General features: G+C 50.2%; 1 protein-coding gene across 1 annotated transcript in view; it reads right to left on the bottom strand.

Annotated features, from left to right (window-relative positions):
* PDGFRA (platelet-derived growth factor receptor alpha) overlaps positions 1-19,463 on the bottom strand; it is a 54,873-nt gene extending 35,410 nt beyond the window's left edge. Inside the window, 8 exon segments of the mRNA NM_001315756.1 lie at positions 108-297; positions 532-703; positions 3,223-3,353; positions 5,055-5,194; positions 5,197-5,314; positions 6,270-6,587; positions 8,379-8,439; positions 19,350-19,463. Coding sequence (NP_001302685.1) covers positions 108-297; positions 532-703; positions 3,223-3,353; positions 5,055-5,194; positions 5,197-5,314; positions 6,270-6,587; positions 8,379-8,427 — 1,118 coding nt within the window. The 5' untranslated portion in view covers positions 8,428-8,439; positions 19,350-19,463.

The following is a 19,779-nucleotide window of genomic DNA, read 5'->3' as shown; positions in this document are numbered from 1 at the left end:
CTTCTATATCGACACTTGGTTTGGGTTGTAAGACACACACAAACCTCAGTCTATGTAGGGACACACAATAAAAAGAAAGGGCATGGTCAGGAAGGGTGTTTCTTTACCTTATTTCCTGAATCCTTTCGATGTCAGTGGTGATCTCCGTGAGATTCTCGGTCAGTGTCAAGTTGTCCTTCAGCCAGGCTATCCTGGGAGGCGGGTAGGCCTGCACGTCCACCACAAAATGTCTGACTTCATGCAGATTGACAGCTTCCAAAGGGCTGAAGTTGGGTTTGATTTCAATAAACCCTCTCTCTGTACAGGAAAGAGTTTCCATTAAACAAGGATTAGCGCCTAGAGGATCACAAGCAGCATGGCCACCCGACGTGTTACAAAGAGCAGAAGGGTGGGAGGGAAATCCTATAAAATTGCATTGTGATGATCATTATACAACTATAAATGTAATAAACTCATTGAGTAATAAAAAAATTAAAAAATAATTTTAAAATAATAATAATTAAAAAAAAAGAAAGAAAGAGCAGAATGTACCGTGGACAGAAATGGTGACTTTCTTCATTTCTTTGACCTCCCTGGTGGCCTGGCGGGCAGCACATTCGTAATCTCCACTGTCTTTGACCGTGGCCTCGGGGACCATCAGCGTGTACACCAATTTGATGGACGGGACCTTGGTTTCCTCCAGCATGGTGATGCCTTTGCCTTTCTACAGCAGAAGAGGGGAAAGCCGACCTTAACAAGCTGGTTTCTAAGAGTGAATCCTCGTGTGAGCTGTGGACCCTGGGTGATGATGACATGCCCAAGATGGGTTTGTGGACTGTAACCAGTGTACCGCCCTCTAGGGATGCTGATGATGGGGCGGGGGGGGGGGGGGAGGCAGCTAAGGGTGAGCCCAGGAAATCTCTGTGCTTTCCACTCAATTTTGCTGTGAACCTAAAACGGCTCTAAAAAATAAAGTCTAATAACCAACAAGGATCTACTATGTAGTACGGGGGAACTCTACTCAATATTCTATAATAACCTATAGGGGAAAACAATCTGAAAAAGAATGGATATATGTATATGTATAATTGAATCACTTTGCTGAACACCTGAAACTAACATAACATTGTAAAGCAACTATACTCCAATTTAAAAAAAGGGGCTGGGGGGAGTTCCCATCATGGCTCAGCGGTAATGAACCTGACCAATATCCATGAAAATACGGGTTCAATCCCTGATCTCACTCAGTGAGTTAAGGATCTGGCATTGCTGTGGCTGTGGCGTAGACCAGCAGCTGTAGCTCCAATTCGACCCCTAACCTGGGAACTTCCATATGTAGCAGGTGTGGCCATAAAAAAAAGAGAGAGACCCCCAAAAAAGGCTAATAAAAAAATTTTTAGGCGTGCTCCTTTGAAAATCCCATTTAAAAAGGATATTTAGTGACATAGTGCTTGTGCTATACTGTCCAAAAAATAAATATGTAACAAAATACCACTTAAACATAATAGTTACTAATGTTACATTTATAAAGTATTTAAAGGATTTATTTCCAAAAATTATAATGGGAGTGGTCTGGGAAGTGGCTTGTCCTCTGTCTCTCTAATTTCATAAAGTTACACAATAATCCTGCATTTTAAATATCAAAGAAAAGTATGATTTATAAACCAATACCTTGATTATATATTTTAGAGCCAAACAGCAAACAGTTTGGTTTGGGTGGGAAAAAAATGTCTATCTCCAATAAATGAAATGTTTATGTTTTAAGGATTAAAGGCAAAAGAGTATGCATAGAAAACTCAAATAGCAGAGTTCCCATCATGGCGCAGTGGTTAATGAATCCGACTAGGAACCATGAGGTTGCGGTTCAATCCCGGGCCTTGCTCAGTGGGTTAAGGATCCGGCGTTGCTGTGAGCTGTGGTGTAGGTTGCAGACGCAGCTTGGACCCCACATTGCTGTGGCTCTGGCATAGGCTCGTGGCTACAGCTGCGATTAGACCTCTAGCCTGGGAATCTCCATATGCCGTGGAAGTGGCTCTAAAAAAGGCAAAAAGACCAAAAAAAAAAAAAAAAAGAAAACTCAAATAGCTTGATACTTAAAGAAAGATGTTCACATACTGGTCTATGAATGTCTCTTCAATACCTTAGGTTTATAAGGCGATGTGTGAAAATGCCCAATTTGCAATTAGATTCCCTGGAGAGAAAGGAAAAGGGGCAGCGAAAGTATGGGAGAGAGAAATGAATAAAAGGAGAGACACTGTTGAATGCCAAAAAAAGAGCAAGGAGCAGAGAAGTCTGCAAACCAGGAGTGACAGGGGCGGGGGTAGGGGTGGGGAAGGGGGGTGGTGGAAAGCATCAATATGGGAGTTCCCAACATGGCTCAGCAGAAATGAATCTCACCGGCATCCATGAGGACGCAGGTTCAATCCCTGGCCTTGCTGAGTGGGTTAAGGATCTGGCGTTGTCGTGAGCTGTGATGTAGGTCACAGCATGGCTCGGGTCACGTGTTGCTGTGGCAGCACATGTTGCTGTGGCAGCAGTGGCAGCTCTAATTGGACCCCTAGCTTGGGAATTTCCATATGCCTTGGGTGCAGCCCTAAAAATTAAAAAAAAAAAAAAAATTTTATTAAAGGAAAAAAAAAAAGAAGGGGGGCAGGCAAGCAACATTGTCAAATGCCTCACACCCAAAGGCATGGGAGCCAAGAAAAGAATTCATGACTCTCTTAGCAACTAGTGAGTTGGGTTTTTTTTTGGGGGGGGGGTGGGCAGGGCTCAGGTCCAAGCCCCAGTTGCAACCTGCGCTGCAGCTGTGGCAATGCTGGATTATCAACATGCTGTGCCAGGCTGGGGATCGAACCTGCATCCTGGCACTGCAGAGACGCCACCGATCCCTTGCACCACAGAGGGAATTCGAATCAGTGAATCTGAAAATCCATTCTTTTTTTGTTTTCCTAATTTTTTGGGCTGTTATCTCACAGCCATAGAATCTTCCTATTTCTTTCTGGCTTATGAGCATGAGGGCACAGTGTACAATCTCTCTGCCTTCTGAAGGGCATGGTCCAGCTGTCATCATGTCAAGTTCTCTCACTGTTCCAAGAACATAAAGTCATCTGATCAAGAGAGCATGGGGTAGAGAGGGGAAGCTGAGGTTTGGAGAAGGTCAGTGTCATGCCCCATCAGTGATGGGTTCTTGGAGCCCCACAGTCTTCGAAGCTCCAGGCTACCGGGAGCCATAAGGGTACCTACCACTTGTCCAGGATAAGTCCACTGGAGGTCAACCACCTCGTTGTTAAAGACGGCACAGGTGACCACGATGGATTCTCCAGCCTTGTATACAGTTTTAAGAGCTTCCATTTCCAGATCAAGTTCTGATGTTGCTATCAAAGAAAAGAAAGAACACAAGGACCTAAATATCTATAGTATTGTTAGGCTCTTACAGGATCTGGTTGCTTTTTTTTTTTTTTTAAGAAAACTCTGAGGGGAGTTCCCATCATGGCTCAGTGGAAACACATCTGACTAGCATCCAAGAGAACACAGGTTCAATTCCTGGCCTCGCTCAGTAGGTTAAGGATCTGGCGTTGCTGTGAGCTGTGGTGTAGGTCGCAGATGCAGCGCAGATCTGGTGTTGCTATGGCTGTGGTGTAGGCCAGCAGCTACAGCTCCGATTGGACCCCTAGCCTGGGAACTTCCATATGCTGCAGGTATGGCCCTACAAATATTAAGTAAAGAAATAACAATCGTAAAAGTAAATTCCAGTTACATAGGACATCTCATTCACATGCCCATGCACTGGGGTGAGTTATGACTGCACTCTTTTGCAATCGCCGTTGCTGATGGGCCACTCACTTAATCAGCCAGCCTCTGCTGACCTGCCCTCTGCTAGGCACTGGCTCCCACTCCATCATTTATTCTCCTCTTCTCTCCCCTCCCCCTCTGCTCCCCAGTTATTCTCTGCACTTTGAGCACAGAGCTCAGAGCCTGGCCTAAAATAAGCCCCGCACAAGAGTTAAAGGGTACATTCTCGCTAATGCCACCCCTACACTTAAGTCTTCCATAAATCTGTGGACTCAAACCTGGTTGATACTTTCCCATTCGCGCTAACCACGCTTCATCAAAGGGATGAAGTCAACAACTACCAGCTTTTCTCAAAATCAAAATCCCTTTCCTTAAGTTGCTAAAATGAACCTAGGCCTCCAACCCCCAGAGGTGTGTGTTTGTTGTTGGGGCTTTTGTAGTCAGGAACATGACTCAAACTGTAAGAGGCTTATGCAAGACAAGAATTCCTTACGGTATTTTGAAGTTGACTGATGAAACAGGAAATCTTACAGCGGTAGGAAAGCGGTGGCCTTTGGTCATGCTAAGCTTGGTATAATGACAGCCACACAGGTCAGCTTAACATTGTAGGGCAAAGGTGGCCTAAGTCCCCACATCAGAACTCAGGGTTTTCCCCACCAGGGACTAGGATTAAAAAAATAGATCCTACATGCATCTGACTATTTTGCCTGGAACTCTTGTTTAAAGAAGGAAGGAGGGGAGATCCCGTGGTGGCTCAGCAAGTTACGAACCCGACTAGCATCCATGAGGATGCAGGTTCGATCCCTGGCCTCACTCAGTGCGTTAAGAATCTGGCATTGCCATGAATTGTGGTGTAGGTTGAAGACTCAGCTGGGATCCCACATTGCTGTGGCTGTGGTGCAGGCCGGCAGCTGTAGCTGCACTTCAACCTCTAGCCTGGGAACCTCCATATGCCACAGGTGCAGCCCTAAAAAGCAAAAAAGAAAAAGAAAAAGAGGGACAGGGCACAAGTACCTTTTTGTTTTTGTCTTTTTGCCTTTTCTAGGGCCACTCCCGAGGCATATGGAGGTTCCCAGGCTAGGGGTTGAATCGGAGCTGTAGCCACCGACCTACGCCAGAGCCACAGCAACTTGGGATCCGAGCCGCATCTACGACCTACACCACAGCTCATGGCAACACCGGATCCATAACCCACTGAGCAAGGCCATGGATCGAACCTGCAACCTCATGGTTCCTAGTCGGATTCATTAACCACTGCACCACGACGGGAACTCCACAAGTACCTTTTAAAGCATAGACGTTGAAGGGGATGGTCTGGAACTTCTTCCCTCTGACGGTGGCCTCGCAGATATAGGGCCCGACGGTGAAGGTTCCATTAAAGCCCTGTCTGCTGTCATAGGAGGCGTGCACCACCCCATCGCTGTGAGCAAGGTCACCGGGGTCTCAGGATCAGTCGTGCGACACGGGATGATGGCAGAGTCATCGTCCTCCACGATGACCAGATAATCTGTCATTCCTAGAGGCACGAAGGCTACATCCGGGTCTAAGGTTTGAAAAAGAAAGAAAAACATTAAGGATTCATTTTACCTTGATGCACAGGTGCAGAAAAAATGACACCAATGGCACTGATCGTATTAGGTGTAAATTTTACCTTCACATATATAACTGCAAGTGTCACCCCATTAACATTAGGCAGCGCAACAGCTAGAAGGTGACTTTAAAGTATGAACAGTACTAAGTTGCCTGTCCCTGATAAAAAATACTGATGATATAAATAGATAAACATAAACACTAGTCAGGAATTGAGGTCAAAATCTAAACAGCTACAAAAAGCAAAAAAAAAAAAAAAAGACAATAAAATAATCAGGTCTGCTTAGAACATGGGAAGATACTCATAAATTTAAACGTATGGGAGTTCCCGTCATGGCTCAGTGGCTAAAGAATCCAACTAGGAACATGAGGTTTCGTATTCGATCCCTGGCCTCGCTCAGCGGGTTAAGGATCTGGCATTGCCGTGAGCTGTCGTGTAGGTCGCAGACGCAGCTCGGATCCCGCGTTGCTGTGGCTCTGGTGTAGGCCGGCGGCTATAGCTCCGATTAGACCCCTAGTCTGGGAACCTCCATATGCCTCAGGAGCAGCCCTAGAAAAGGCAAAAAGACAAAAATAAATAAATAAATAAAAATAAATAAAGTATGAAATGCGGAGTTCCTGTCACGGCTCAGCAGTAATGAACCCAATTAGTATCCATGAGGACTGGGTTCAATCCCTGGCCTCGCTCAGTGGGTTAAGGATCCAGCGTCTCTGTGAGCTGTGGTGTAGGTCGAAGACAAGGTTTGGATCCTGCGTGGCTGTGGCTATGGTGTAGGCCAGCAGCTACAGCTCTGATTTGACCCCTAGCCTGGGAACCTCCATACGCAGTGGTGTGGACCTAAAAAGAAAACATTTTTTAAAAGATTCATACAGTTAACAGGAGAGATGGGGGGACCGGCTGGGCTCACCTGGCACATAGATGTAGATGGCCCTGCCCTCAATCTCACTTTCTTCTCTCTGCGTGTGGTTGTAATAGCAAGTGTACAGCCCTGTGTGGGCCGCCGAGGCACTGACCACTTCCAGCACTGTCACAAAAAGGCCACTGTTGTTCTCCTCACTTCTGATCTCCACGCTGGGGTTCTCTTCTTCAGACATGGGGTACTGCCAGCTCACTTCACTCTCCCCAAAGCATCTCAGAGAAAAGGATGCATTCAGCTGCACAACCTTCTCATTTTCGTTTGGCAGGATGGAGGGTAGTGAAAGCTGGCAGAGGATGAGGCTCGGCCCTGGAAAAGGCAACTTGCTCTGAACAGGGTACAGCCAAAAGGACAGTCTCACCCAGAGCAGCTTCTGCCAACAATGACCACTTCTACGCAAAAAGCCCATTAGCCTGGATGCCCGTGAGACACCCGCCCCCACCTCACCCAGCTCCCCAAGTTCTAACAGCCACTGCATCTGCCAGGAGCAGCGAAGGCTCCAAAGGCCCCACCAAGCCCCCCAAGTCCCCCATTCACCCTCCAAACACTCAAACAGAGAGAGAATGCCTGACTCCGATTCCGTATTTTCGACACTTAAGTGTGACCATAAAATATCCCAGGATGGCACGGGCTCCAGCATATCTGGGTTCTTTACTGTCCGCTTTCCCTGCTGAGACCCGGGAGGAGAGCAGGGCCAGGGAGCCAGGTTGCACAAAGCACAAGGCAGAGCTCTGCTCAGGGATCACGCATCTTCCCTTTCTCACAGCATCCTGGCGCACCTCCTCTCTAATGACTTCCAGAAAGTGAAGCTGGAGGATGCAGACTTTGATTCAAAGAGGAGAAGACAAGCCCAAGAGTGAAAACTCAAGTTCATCTTAGAACCCCAAATGTCAGTCTAGCTCCCCTCTTCTAGAAAACTAATAGAAGAGATAGGAGGATGTAATGATTAATCGATATGCTCCAGTCTCCCTCGGAGCCTGATGTGGGAATCCTACCTAACTTTAATATGTGTCCATTATGATTGGTAAAGCTTCTTCTTCTATTTTTTTTTCTATTTAGGGCCTCACTTGCGACATATGGAAGTTCCCAAGCTAGGGGTCGAACTGGAGCTGGAGCTGCAAGCCTACACCACAGCCACAGCAATGCCAGATCTGAGCCGCATCTGCGACCTGCACCGCAGCTCACAGCAATGCTGGATCCTTAACCCACTGAGCAAAGCCAGGGATCGAACCCACATCCTCATGGATCCCGGCCAGGTTCATTACCGCTGTACCACAGTGGGAACTCCTCGTGCAGCTTCTTCAGAGAGAAGTTGTAAGCACTTCTGGGTCACGAGCATCCTGGAAACAGGGTGCATCAAGTGGAGTTCCCAACTCCTACATCACTGACTTACTCGATTTCACCATATGCACCTAGATAAGACCCAGAGATAAACTAACAGGCTTAAGCGAACTCCTCAGACTAGAAAAACAGTGGTGTCTTGGTGAACATCTGCAATTCATAAAAATATCTGGATGCAAACTAAGAGACGCCAATAAATATTTCAACAAATGGCCCCAATGGCATCCTCCTGGTGGAAAAGCGTTAGTAAGAATCCCCAAAAGTCAAATAGCCTTCCAAGTCGATTCCAAGAGCTCTAAGATTTTGCAGCAATTAAAGCATCTTCTGCTTAATTGAAGGCCAGTATCATTTCCTGGATGAGGACTTTTTGGTTATTTGTTTCTTTCGAACACTCTTGAATTTCTCTGGACCACCTCACCTGCAAACCCATGTCCCAGGAAATGGAGAGGGTGGCAGGCAAATTTAGACTCTCATTCCTAACAACATTTCAACGCCCACGATTACACATATACTAAGAGTGCCAATGGTGAACATTCTTTTTTGAATTGGAATTATTGCAATACGGCAGAGGGAACTGAAGGTTTGCAGTCATTCTAGAGTTATCTCTAGATCCTATAAGTTTCTACTCCTTTGCTCTTTTGGACTGTTTCCAGAAGTGCAGTGTACAGGTATACACCCTCCCGACACCCCCAGAGCACAGACCGCAAAAAGCAAGATGTCCCCCAGGACAACAAACTCAAGGAGAATTAGGATCTGTACCTGTAAAGAGACAGCCTAAGACCAGCAGCATCCGATGGGAAGTCCCCATGGTTCTGGAAAACTGGAAAAGTAAAAAGTCAAACAGAAACAGTGTGAGCCAATAAAACTAACCGGGAGCCTAATTCTTTTTGTGCTTTGTGCTATGGAAAATATGAACAGCGTCATTTTAGTCAACAACATTCTGGTTTAAGATTCAAGGTTAAAACAGTTAAGATGCCTAAAGGGTAGGAATCATGAGATCCCGCTGTGGCACGGTGGGTTAAGGATCTGGCATTGCCACAGCTGTGGCGTAGGTTGCAGCTGTGGCTCAAACTCGATTGATTCCCTGGGCCGGGAATTTCCATATGCTGCCAGTCGTGGGGGCATGGGGGAGGCAGGAATCGGCCTGATAGAGCCCTGATCATGACACCAGCCATCTGAAGACAAAATCCTTTTCGATTGCATGCAGCTTTCAAATTCCACAAAGTCTTGCTTTATTGTCTTGGACGATGTCCAAAAGCACAGGAGAACTGTTTCTTTTAAACCATTTAAATTAAGAATGCAAAAACCAAACATATGTATTTACTCAACTTCCAAACCTGAGCTGTTTTCACTCAAAATGGGTTGTCATTTGCTTCATGTTTTGATAACAGAAAGTCACATCCTCTGCAACCTCGGGAAAAGATGCTTGGGCTGCCAACAAATAGTCTTTTTTCTTTTTTTTTTTTTTTTTGGTCTCTTTAGGGCTGCACCCGAGGCATACAGAAACTCCCAGGCTAGGGGTCAAACTGGAGCTGCAGCTGCCAGCCCATAGCCACAGCAACGCCATATCCAAGCCACACCTGCGACCTACACCACAGCTCATGGCAACGCCAGATCCTTAACCCACTGAGCAAGGCCAGGGGTGGAACCTGCGTCCTCATGGATCCTAGTCAGGTTCATTACCACCGAGCCACAACGGGAACTCCCTGCCAACAATATCTTAACACTTAAGAGCCATTCTGGTATAGAGGTTGGGGAAGTTGCACTAACCAATGTCACTTTGAGGATGTCACTTTGCGACACAACAACCTGTACCAAGCTCAGGCCCGGGCCCCCAGCCCAAGTTCTCCCAGGACCTGCTGCACTCACAGTCCAGCTAATAAGGCATAGAGAGCCCAGGGCATGGGCATGGAAGAAGGAACAGTAAAGGAAGTGAAGAAAAGAGAGCAAATGAGAGCGAAAAGGGTGATCAAATTCCTGGGTATCAGGGACACAGTAAACCAGAGGATAAAATTCAATGGATGAGTCATTTCCACACGTGCAACAGTAACTGCAGAAACCAAATTCTCCACTCTGATACCCCGCAACAAATTCTGGGGAATGAAAGAGAAATGGAGGGACGCAAACAGGGAAAAGCAGTGGGAAGGATGCAGGATAAAGAAAATGGAGGGAGGGAAAAATTTTAAAAGGGACACATATGGAGTTCCCGACGTGGCGCAGTGGTTAACGAATCTGACTAAGAACCATGAGATTGCGGGTTCGATCCCTGGCCTCGATTAATGGGTTAACGATCCGGTGTTGCTGTGAGCTGTGGTGTAGGTCACAGATGCAGCTCAGATCCTGAGTTGCTGTGGCTCTGGTGTAGGCTGGTGGCTAAGGCTCCGATTGGACCCCTAGCCTGGGAACCTCTATATGCCGCAGGAGCGGCCCTAGAAAAGGCAAAAAGCCAAAAAAAAAAAAAAAAAAAAAAAAGAGGGACCCATAGTGCCCTGCAATAAAGCCACTGAAGGCCCTATTCTGGTCCAGTCTCTGAAAAGTCCCTTTTCCTTCTTTTCTTTTTTTTTGCCCTTTTAGGGCTGTACCTGTGGCATATGGAGGTTCCCAGGCTAGGGGTCCAAACGGAGCTGTAGCCGCCAGCCTACACTACAGCCACAGCAACGCAAGATCCAAGCCACATCTGTGACCTACACCACAGCTCACAGCAACACCGGATCCTTAACCCACTGAGCGAGGGCAGGGAGTGAACCCAAAACCTCATGATTCCTAGTCGGATTCATTTCCGATGCGCCACAACGGCAACGCCCAGACCCCTTTTCTTGATCCTTATCTCTTTCTTCCTTTCCTACCAAAGTTATTGAGACATAGATCTTCTCGAAGTGGATGGGAACGAGCTTACAGGTGTTGGGGGCCACTGAGCACCCAAGTTTCAATGGAACAGGCTCCACTGAGGGGTCTGGGCAGGGGCGGGTGTAAAAGCATTAAGACGACCCCTAATAAATCTCCTCGGCCTTGGCCTGGGATGTGCTGGTCTCAGAGTTGCTCAAAACTCCGACTCCTGCAGTGGCATGAGTTCCTGGGACTTAATTTGTTCCATTACTGATTTTGGAAACTAAGATGTGTGTACATGTTCTGGTTTCGGTTTTTTTTTTTTTGGTTGCAGAGGATCCAGTAGGTATTAGCCTGGTTGTTCTAGTTGCTTTTGGTGGAGCCTGAGAGCCTGATCGTGTATTTGTGCTTGGAGGTGGCAAAGTGGCCTATGTGCAGATGTCAGATTGCTGCCTCATTAAATTCTACCAGTTAAATGGAGGAGGAAGAAAGACAGAGTGAAAAATGGAATGCTGGTAATGGGGAGGGAGTGGTTAGACGGGAAAAACAATGATAATGTTGTTTTCTCCAAAGCATGAATGAGAAATCAATGTTTCCTGAGCCAAAGTGGTCCTGTATATACCATGTCTGTTAATAATAACTCTGTGACATATTGGATTTGATTTTTTTTACTTTTTTTTTTCTTTTTATTTTTATTTATTTATTTATTTATTTTTGCTTTTTTTTTTTTTTTTTTTTTTTTTTTTTTTTTTTTTAACACTATCAGCATATGGAAGTTCCCAGGCTGGGGGTCGAATCTGAGCTACAGCTGCCAGCCTACGCCACAGCCACAGCCACATCAGATCCGAGCCGTGTCTGCGACCTACACCACAGCTCACAGCAATGCTGGATCCTTAACCCACTGAGCGTGGCCAGAGATCGAACCCAAACCCTTATGGTTCCTAGTCGGATTCGTTTCCACTGGGCCACGATGGGAACCCCTGGATTTGGTTTTTTTTAAGTGCCACTTGAGGCTCAGAGAGGTTTGGCAAATGACGGGACATCGCGCAGCTGGTGGTAAAGCCAGGACTGTGATACCAAGTCTGTGTGATGCAAACAAAAGCCACACTCTGTCTCATCCACCATATGGTCTCTCTCAAGAGAACGTCAGCGTTTCAACCCTGTGTGTTCCCACCCCCCACCCCCAACTATTTCCTAATGCAAATCGGGGCCCTGAATCTCCTCCTCCCACTCAGGTGCTATGGACCCAAAGGCAATCTGCACAATGCAGGCCAGCTGATGGCTTCTGAGGATCCTGCCATGTGCCTGGGAATGCAGGGATTGGTGACGGGCACAGCGGGACCCAGAGCCAGGGTGGCCAGTCTGATTTACCACAATTAGCAGTAACAGCCTGTCTGTTTGTACATATAAATATCAGCCTCCCACTGATAATCCACTTAGCAAACTTCAAAGCAGCTCTCCAGAGCCAGCTTGATGTCTTTTGGGTTTTATCACATCTATATCCTGCATTTCTTGAGCCGGGCTTTTGCCAATGATGCATCTTTAAAGCATTCCCCAGCTTACGAGAAGGGCTCGCTGCTCTTACAGCTCAGGCTCAGAGGAGCGTTTTGCCTTGGCCAGGTCCCGCCAGATTTCCTTCTGTGCATCCAGATACAAGAGATCCACTGCCAGGGAGGATCACTTACAGACACACAAAGTGGGCAGTGAAAATAGGGCTTCAGAGCAGTGGATAATGATGCGCATACTGAAAAATCAGCATGTGTTTGCCTATGCTTTCAAACTCCCTTCTCCGATATCCCTGGCTAGAAATCCAGGCGTAGTTGTGAAATTTTATGTCATTATTCATCCATCACTCAATTTACTTGTGAATAATTGCCGAGTGTGAGCCTTCCAGGGAGGTAATGACAAACAACAGGAAAGACTGGAGGCTTCTCTGCCTACTGACCCTGGAGTGAGAATCTTTTTGCTGTTGTTGTTGTTGTGCTGTCTTTTTAGGGCCACACTGAAGGCACGTGGAAGTTCCCAGGTCTAATCAGAGCTGTAAGCTGCCAGCCTACACCACAGCCACAGCAACGCTGGATCCAAGCCATGCCTGTGACCTACACCACAGCTCATGGCAATGCCATATCCTGAACCCCCTGAGCAAGACCAGGGATCAATAGTCCTCATAGATTCTCGTCGGGTTCGTGAACTGCTGAGCCATGACAGGAAGCCCTGGACTGAGACTCTTTAAGGGTCGGTCTTGTTGCTTCCACTGCTTTTCTACTCTGAGAGTAAATGCTCATCCTTAATCAGAAGCCCCTATCTTGGAGCTTATCCAAGAGTCAGGTGTGCAATGTAAATAAGTTAGGTTACAGATTCAGAGAAACACAGCAGGTTGTAAGTCAGCAAGAATAAAAAAAATCACTTTGCAAGGAGAAACAACAGATTTCATCCCAACCTTTTTTTTTTTTTTTTACAAATTATAACCATTGTTCTCACACCAACTATATGTCTCAATCCTCTATAATCCCAACTCACTGCCACAGGTTAGAGAAACAACTGGAGAAAAGAGACCTCTGCCCTTCCCACTCAGGCAGGTGACAGTGGCCTCCCCCACCCCACCCCCATCCTCTTGTCCTTCATGCCTGCTCTCAGAAGACGTGATGCAAATGGCACTGATTAGGCTCTGATCCCACATCAGACACCTAGGAAATAGAGAAACAAATCTGTTGGCAGCCGCTCTCTTCTGCTTTAACAGGCTGCCATCTCTGTTCCTGCAAACAGAATTGAAGAGCCATTAACTAGGACTCTGCAATCAAAGACAACACGCTAAGCTAGAAAGGCAGCAGAGGGCAAGCCAGGCAAAGGCACTATTTCCAGAAGGAAGCATGGCCTTCTTCTCCTAAAGCAGAGAGCTGGCTTCCAGCTCACCAGCGGCACAACGCATCCCGTGACAGAGCCACTGAACGATTGAATTTCACCCCACCCTGGCATGATTAGAGGCCACGGAGGACTCTCTCACAGTCCCCAGAGCCACTAACAGCTTCAGGCTTCAGATTTCTGAGGTTCAGTTAATTTCAGCTCTCCCCAGTTAATTCTAACTGTGAAAATTATAGATGCTGGGTTTTTTTCCCTGTGACAAACGTTCTGGAACTTCAGCCCAGGCAATCTGAATCCTGGTCCACCCTGGTGGCAACGTCAGCTTGTTTACTGGGATTGGCACCTCACTGGGGCCTGTTCTGTTGTTTTTATTTTTTTATTTTTTTTAGGAATTTTTTTTTTTTTAGGGCTGCACCCACGGCATAGGGAAGATCCCAGGCTAGGGGTTGAATTGGAGCTGCAGCTGCCTGCCGCAGCCGCAGCCACAGCAACACCTGATCTGAGCAGTGTCTGACCTACCCAGCAGCTGGCAGCAATACCGGATCCTTAACCCACTGAGCAAGGCCAGAGATCAAACCCACATCCTCATGGATTTTAGTCAGATTCTTAACCCACTGAGCCACAAAGGGAACTCCTGTTCTGTTGTTTTTATCTCCTTGAGTTCCATTAGACATTCCAGTGATGGGTAGGGGCCGGAGTATTTTTATGGGGAAACATTTTCTGGGACAGTCTGAGCTCATGAACCTTTCTGCTCTCTCTGCACCAGATATTTAACCACAGGAGACTATAATGTCACTTTCTTTTGATTGTCACCAAATTGGAGTGGCACCTAATGGGGCAACCTTCGGTGCAGCAGCTTGGAGTCTACTTGAGCTCACCAAGCCCCCAACACTAGGGCTTCACTTGTAAAAGGAAATGCAAATCTTCTAGCCTCTCTTCTCCACAGGCTCTGCTCTGATAATCAGACGTGGGAGGTCAGCACTTCCCCCTTCAGGTAAATATAAAGTTTTAACAACTAAAGCGAAAGAGATACCCAAAAGTCCAGAGAATATATGTTGTCAGCCCCAATGATTCTTGCAACTCCATAGGAAAAGAAAACAGACATCCTCTCTCACTCGGTCTTACAGGGCAGGAAATAGGTCTTCCCCGATGCCACGACTTGCCGGGAATCTCTGCAAAGCCCATCTCCCCCCTCAGCAAAGGGTCGTTGCAGTTTTCAAATGATACCAGCAGGTGGCAATATTGGTCCAAGAGACAGGCGGTCTGGGGTGGGGGTAGGGGACGCAAATGCAGCTGCAAGTACTGGGCTAAAATGTCCCAAATCTTAACTTCCAGTCTCTTCTTTTCTTGACATACTTTTAGGTTTCGGGGTGACCTCCCTTCAAAACCCACAGAATAGAAGTCGGAGTAGGGTAACTGCCGAAGAAAAGGCTTAACGTCCCGCGAGGCCACAGGAGAATTCGCTGAGGGACAGACACCATCACCTACATCCCTGCTAGCGGGTCCTCCGGGGCGGCTGGGCCTCGGGAGCCAGGAAAATGGCGCTGGCATCCCAGGTCGCAAAGGTTTAGAAGGTTGAGCAGGAAAAGCTATTCGGGAGGAGGTTGGGTGGGTCACCTTTTTTTTTTTTTTTTTTCCTCCCACTGGTGCTCTCCCACCTCGAAGTTCCCGCCCACTTCAGGAAGGGAGACCACCTGGGCCTCGTTGGGTGGGGGCGCCCGATGCCATGGCTCTGCCTTTGCTGCCCAATCTGTTCGCACGCCGTTGTCACCCCTTGTAAACCCCCCGGCAGGGGCCGCGACCGCCGCGCAGCCCGGGAACTACGGGCTGATTGGAAACGACTGTTCCCATTGCACAATAACGCGGGGTTGTAAAACAAACAAAACAGTAACAGGCTGCCTGCGCGGCAGGAGAACTTTCGAGGGGCTTGAAAACAAAGGTCGCCGACAGTAAAAGCCCCCAAGAGCGCCTGAGACCCTGTATCCTCCGCCTTCCTCCGCTTCTCCCACATTTAATTATGATGACGCCCTCACCCTCATCCCCAAACCAGGAGACCTCCGCGCCTCTCGCCAACCGAGCGCCTCCCAGGCACGCACAGTACCTGCGAGGCGTCTATCCAAGGCCTCCAGAAGGGGACAAGGTGACCTAAGTTGGTCTTCCCCCAGGTCTCAGCGTTGCGCTCCCACCCCGCTCAGGCACCGACCGCCCGAGGCTGACGGAGCGGGATGGCGCCCCCAGATGCCCGCTAGAGGGCGCGGCAGCCCCACGAATCTTACCCGGCTCGGTCCCAGCTCTCGCTGGCCGCTCAGGCTCCGTGTCCCCGACAGCGCAACGGGGACCCCGGCTCGCCCACCTTCGCCAAGAAGGTTCCGCGCTGGCACCGTCAGGCCTCCCGCCCCGCCACACCCACAAGAACGCGGAGCGGGCTGCTCCCTGTCCCGCGGGTCCACGCCCTCGGCGGTTCGGTCACCCCGAAGTTGGGGACAACGACCGCCCGGCTCCAAGGTTTAGTGTCCGTGCCTGCCACACTCCTAGCTTCAGAGCTGCGGCGGCCGCTGCGCCCCAGGCATGACGCTTGGCGTTTGCATTGTTTTCGGCTGAGACCTGAGAGGGGGCCGGACAGGGTGGAGGGAGAGGGGCCGGGCGGGGTGGAGGGAGAAGGACCGGGGGGTTTAGGGTTACAGCCGCGCGTCAGCGCCTCCTATGGGCCGGAGAGAACCACGGCGGCGGACAGCTGCTCGCGGAGAACACAGCTTCCAGCCAGGGCTGCGCCCCCTCCGCCTTTAAGAACACAGCCTCCCCCGGAGCCCCGGCCCGACGCTCGCTGTGCGGAAGCTGCCCTGCGCACCCTGGCGCCGCCTGCGCCTCTCACTCCCCTTTCGCGGGGAAGGGGATGACTGCAGTAGTCAGGAAAGGAAGCACCCCAATTCCGAGGTCCTCCATCCCCTCTAATCTACTTTTCCAATGGATCCCTGGCTCCCTGTTCAGTTTAAAACAAAAGGAAATGCCACCGAGCCACTTCAGCAAAAGACAAGCACCGGCAGAGTCCGGACTAGAGCGCCGTAGAGAAAAGCCATTTGCCCTGATTCTGCATCCCTCAGCAGGATACGAGACCGCGAGATCTTCCCCACTCGCACCCCGACGGCTGTTGCTTCTTGCGAACCCCGCAAGCCTAGACACACGGGAGCGCGAGAGCCGCAACTTTAGGCCACCGAGTAAGCTTTTAGCCCCCCACCCCCGCCCCCAGAATTCCCACTTCTTCATCAGCAATATGTAACCTGGTCACAGCTCCAGAGAGAGTCCCACTCGCTGGGGTCTGCAGGAAGACGCCAGCCACCACGTCCCCAGGACGCGTCCCGGCACTGCGCGCCGCCCACGGCCGGTCCCCAGGAGGCGCAAAACGGGCCCGCCTCGGCGCCAGACGCGTTTGCAGCTGGAAAGCCCGGCCCAATGCCCCTCCCCCTTCACTCCCCCTCAGTCCGTATCCCGAGGGGAAAGCGGACCTGGGCCCAGGAGCCGGGGCTCCTCTTCGGGTCCCTCTCAGTCTAAGGGCTGGTGCAAGGGACGAGGGACAGCCGAGGTGCCTTCCCCCGTCTCATTTTTCTGTCTCCTACCCGCCACTCTTCCTCGCTCTCGGGACTCCAGTCCAGCCACGCTTGGGTCAAACCAAAAGCAAGACTGTCCACAAGCCCGAAGCAGGGACTCACCAGGGTGTCGGTGAGGCTTGTCAGTCCTTCTCCTGTAGGGGAATGGGGAGGAAAGGCCCCCTTGACTGTGAGGATTGTGGAGAATAGGAAGCCAAGGGGAAGGGAAGAAGGGAGGGACGCAAAGCAGCAGCACCAGGGTCCGAGTGGGTCAGATGGAGGTGGGGAGTGGGGTGGGGGAGGGAATGTTAAAACCAAAGCCAGCGGGACAACCAAAGAAGTGCGCGGGTCCGGGGCAACCCTTCCTCACCTCCAGCGGCCCCGGGGCTCTCTAGTCTCTTGGGTGTTAGTCCCGTGAGCTGTGCGGGTGATGGTCGCACCCCATTTGCCGCAGCCTCTCTCCCTGCTCTAAAAGCTGCCTAGTTCTGTTGGAGAGCAACCGTGAGGCGAGACAAGTCGGTCCAAAACGTTGAGCAATTCGGTCGCGGAGCCAAAAAGCCATTTCCCACACAGCGCAGCCCAGGGCTTTTCCAGGCGCGGCACAGGGCAATCCGGACCTAAGGGTCATTCACGCTCCCTCTCTAGCTCCGGTTTGCCTCTCACCCTTGGCGATCGAGTAAGTGGCTTGCTCTCCCAGGCGCTCTTTCTACACAACCTGAGGGTCTGGCAGGTCCGGGCGCTCTGGCTGTGGCGGAGACAGACAGCGGGCAGGCAGCCCAGCGCTTCCTCCACGGCTGAGACGCATGGCCAGGCCACCGGCAGCTCCTTCACACCTGGCCAGGTAGCGGAGATTCCTGGCCCCCTGAGGCGGCGGTACTCCGGTCGAGCCACACTCCCTCTCGGTCTGAGTTGGCCGAGACCCTTTCCGAACAGAACCGCTGATTCCAGTTGTTTCTGAGCCAAGGGGACACCGCCCGCTCCCCTGGCGCTGCCTGCCGAAGTTAATCTCACGTATAAAAGCCGATTTCCATGGGGATAGTCGGTGGAAGAAGGAGGGGCGCGATGAGACGGCTCTGAAGCGGGCAGAGAAGCCGGCACAGGGAGTGGAATAGATACAAGGGACCCTGAAGAGTGTGAAGCAGCGCAGGACGAGTGCGGGCAGCGATTGCCACGCGTCCCTGCGCGGAAAGTGCCACGCAAGGGGGGGGTGCAGGGCTCGGGTGCACCAGGAAAGTAACAAGGACAGTTCGCCTCCCACCTTCCTGTCTTACCTGGGAAACAAGTTTCTCCGTTCCGAGTTGTCCCTAACTTCCCCCACAAGAAGTTCTGCACTTTTTTTGGCGACCTTCCTTCTTTCCTTCCTGCGGCCAGGACTCGGCAGCAGCAGAGCCCTGGGCTGTGCAGGAACCGTTCCGCGGAGGAAGGGGGCGCGCAGAGATGGGTGGGGGTGGGGACCACTGCGCACAATGAGGGCCCCTTGGAGTGCAGTTCGAAATTCCTCAAACCCCAGTTGCTGGAATGCGAGGCGACGACGACTTCTTCACTCGGGGCCAAATGTGTTTGTCATTACTCCAGACCGCCTGCCTGCCTGCCGGCCCGCCCGCGCCGCCGTCGCCCCCGCGCTAGGGCGCACAACCCTAGCGCTCTGCGGGGCTGGCGCCCGTTCTCCCTCGCAGTTCACTGATCCTACCAAACCACTGGGGAGCTCCCCAAATCCGCGCCCCCTCTGCTTGTCTCGCAGTCGCCACGGTTGTGCTGAGTCTGGCCCAGGCTCACACCGGGCGCAGCGCCGTCCAGTAATTACGCGCTTTGGGTCGGCGCCATGTGCACCCGGCGGGCACCCAAGGTCCGGCCCTCTCCAGCCGAGCCCTTCACGCCTTCCTCCTCCTCAACCCCTTCCGCGCCTCACTCTGCGCTCTTTGCTCCCCACCTCCCTCGGTCCCCGAGCCGCTCTCCACACCACCGGCTGCAGCGTTGTCCCGCCAAACCGCGGGCGAGGAATGAAAATACTCATTAAAAACCTGTCGCCTTCCAGGACCCACTGCCAAGAAGAGGGCAAACACCTCTGCCCCTACTCCCAGCATTACTTGGTGCTCGTCCCAGTATACACGAATACCACCCCCAACCCCCAAAGAAACCTCAAAAATGTAAGCCTAAACAATTTCTTTGGAAGGCCAGAGAGTTGTTAGAAAAACAACTTTTGCTTTTAAAAATAGGTCTGGAAAATGTGTTTTGTTTTGTTTTGTTTTTAATCCCTAGACTTTCGAACTCTATGGTTATCTTCCCTCCAAGTGAAGTTTATTCAAAATAAATTACTCTCTGGACACACAATTGGAATTCGACTCCAATTTTTTTTTCCTCATCGCCCAAGGTTTGAGTGAAGTTATTCACTTCTAGCCCAAAGAGCCTGATCAGGGACTTCTCTTGGAAACAAAAAATTCTTTTTCTCCTCCCTTACCTTCTCCTCCTATGTCAATTCGCAATGAAAATCCTACACATGGAGCAAAAAGTATGTCCACGGCCTTCAGTTTTGTCCTGGAGTCCCCTTCTCTGTTTCTCTCCCTCTAGCTCCAACTGTAATGGGCTCAAAAGCCGCGTTTTGTAATTGATTCAATGTTATAGTCCATCCTTCTAAAACTAATCATTTGCTCTAAGTAAATAGCTGTCAGGAAATGAAGCCCCCCCCTCCCCTTGGCCTCTTCAAAATAAAAGTTTCTCTCGAACTCCGTGCGCTCAGAATCTTCCAGCCTCCAGATTGTGCCTTGGCTTTTCGCTTTTACTCAATCAGGGGGTCCAGCCCCAATCCCCAGACTTCGACAACAACTGGGGGGCGGGGAGAAGCAGACCAGATGGGGTGGGGTGGTGGAAGGGGGAGGTGTTGACGGTCT

The sequence above is a fragment of the Sus scrofa genome, chromosome 8, assembly GCF_000003025.6.
Source record: "Sus scrofa isolate TJ Tabasco breed Duroc chromosome 8, Sscrofa11.1, whole genome shotgun sequence".
NCBI lineage: Eukaryota > Metazoa > Chordata > Mammalia > Artiodactyla > Suidae > Sus > Sus scrofa.
Note: the sequence above shows the minus strand (reverse complement) of the source record. Positions and strands in the feature narration are given on the sequence as shown.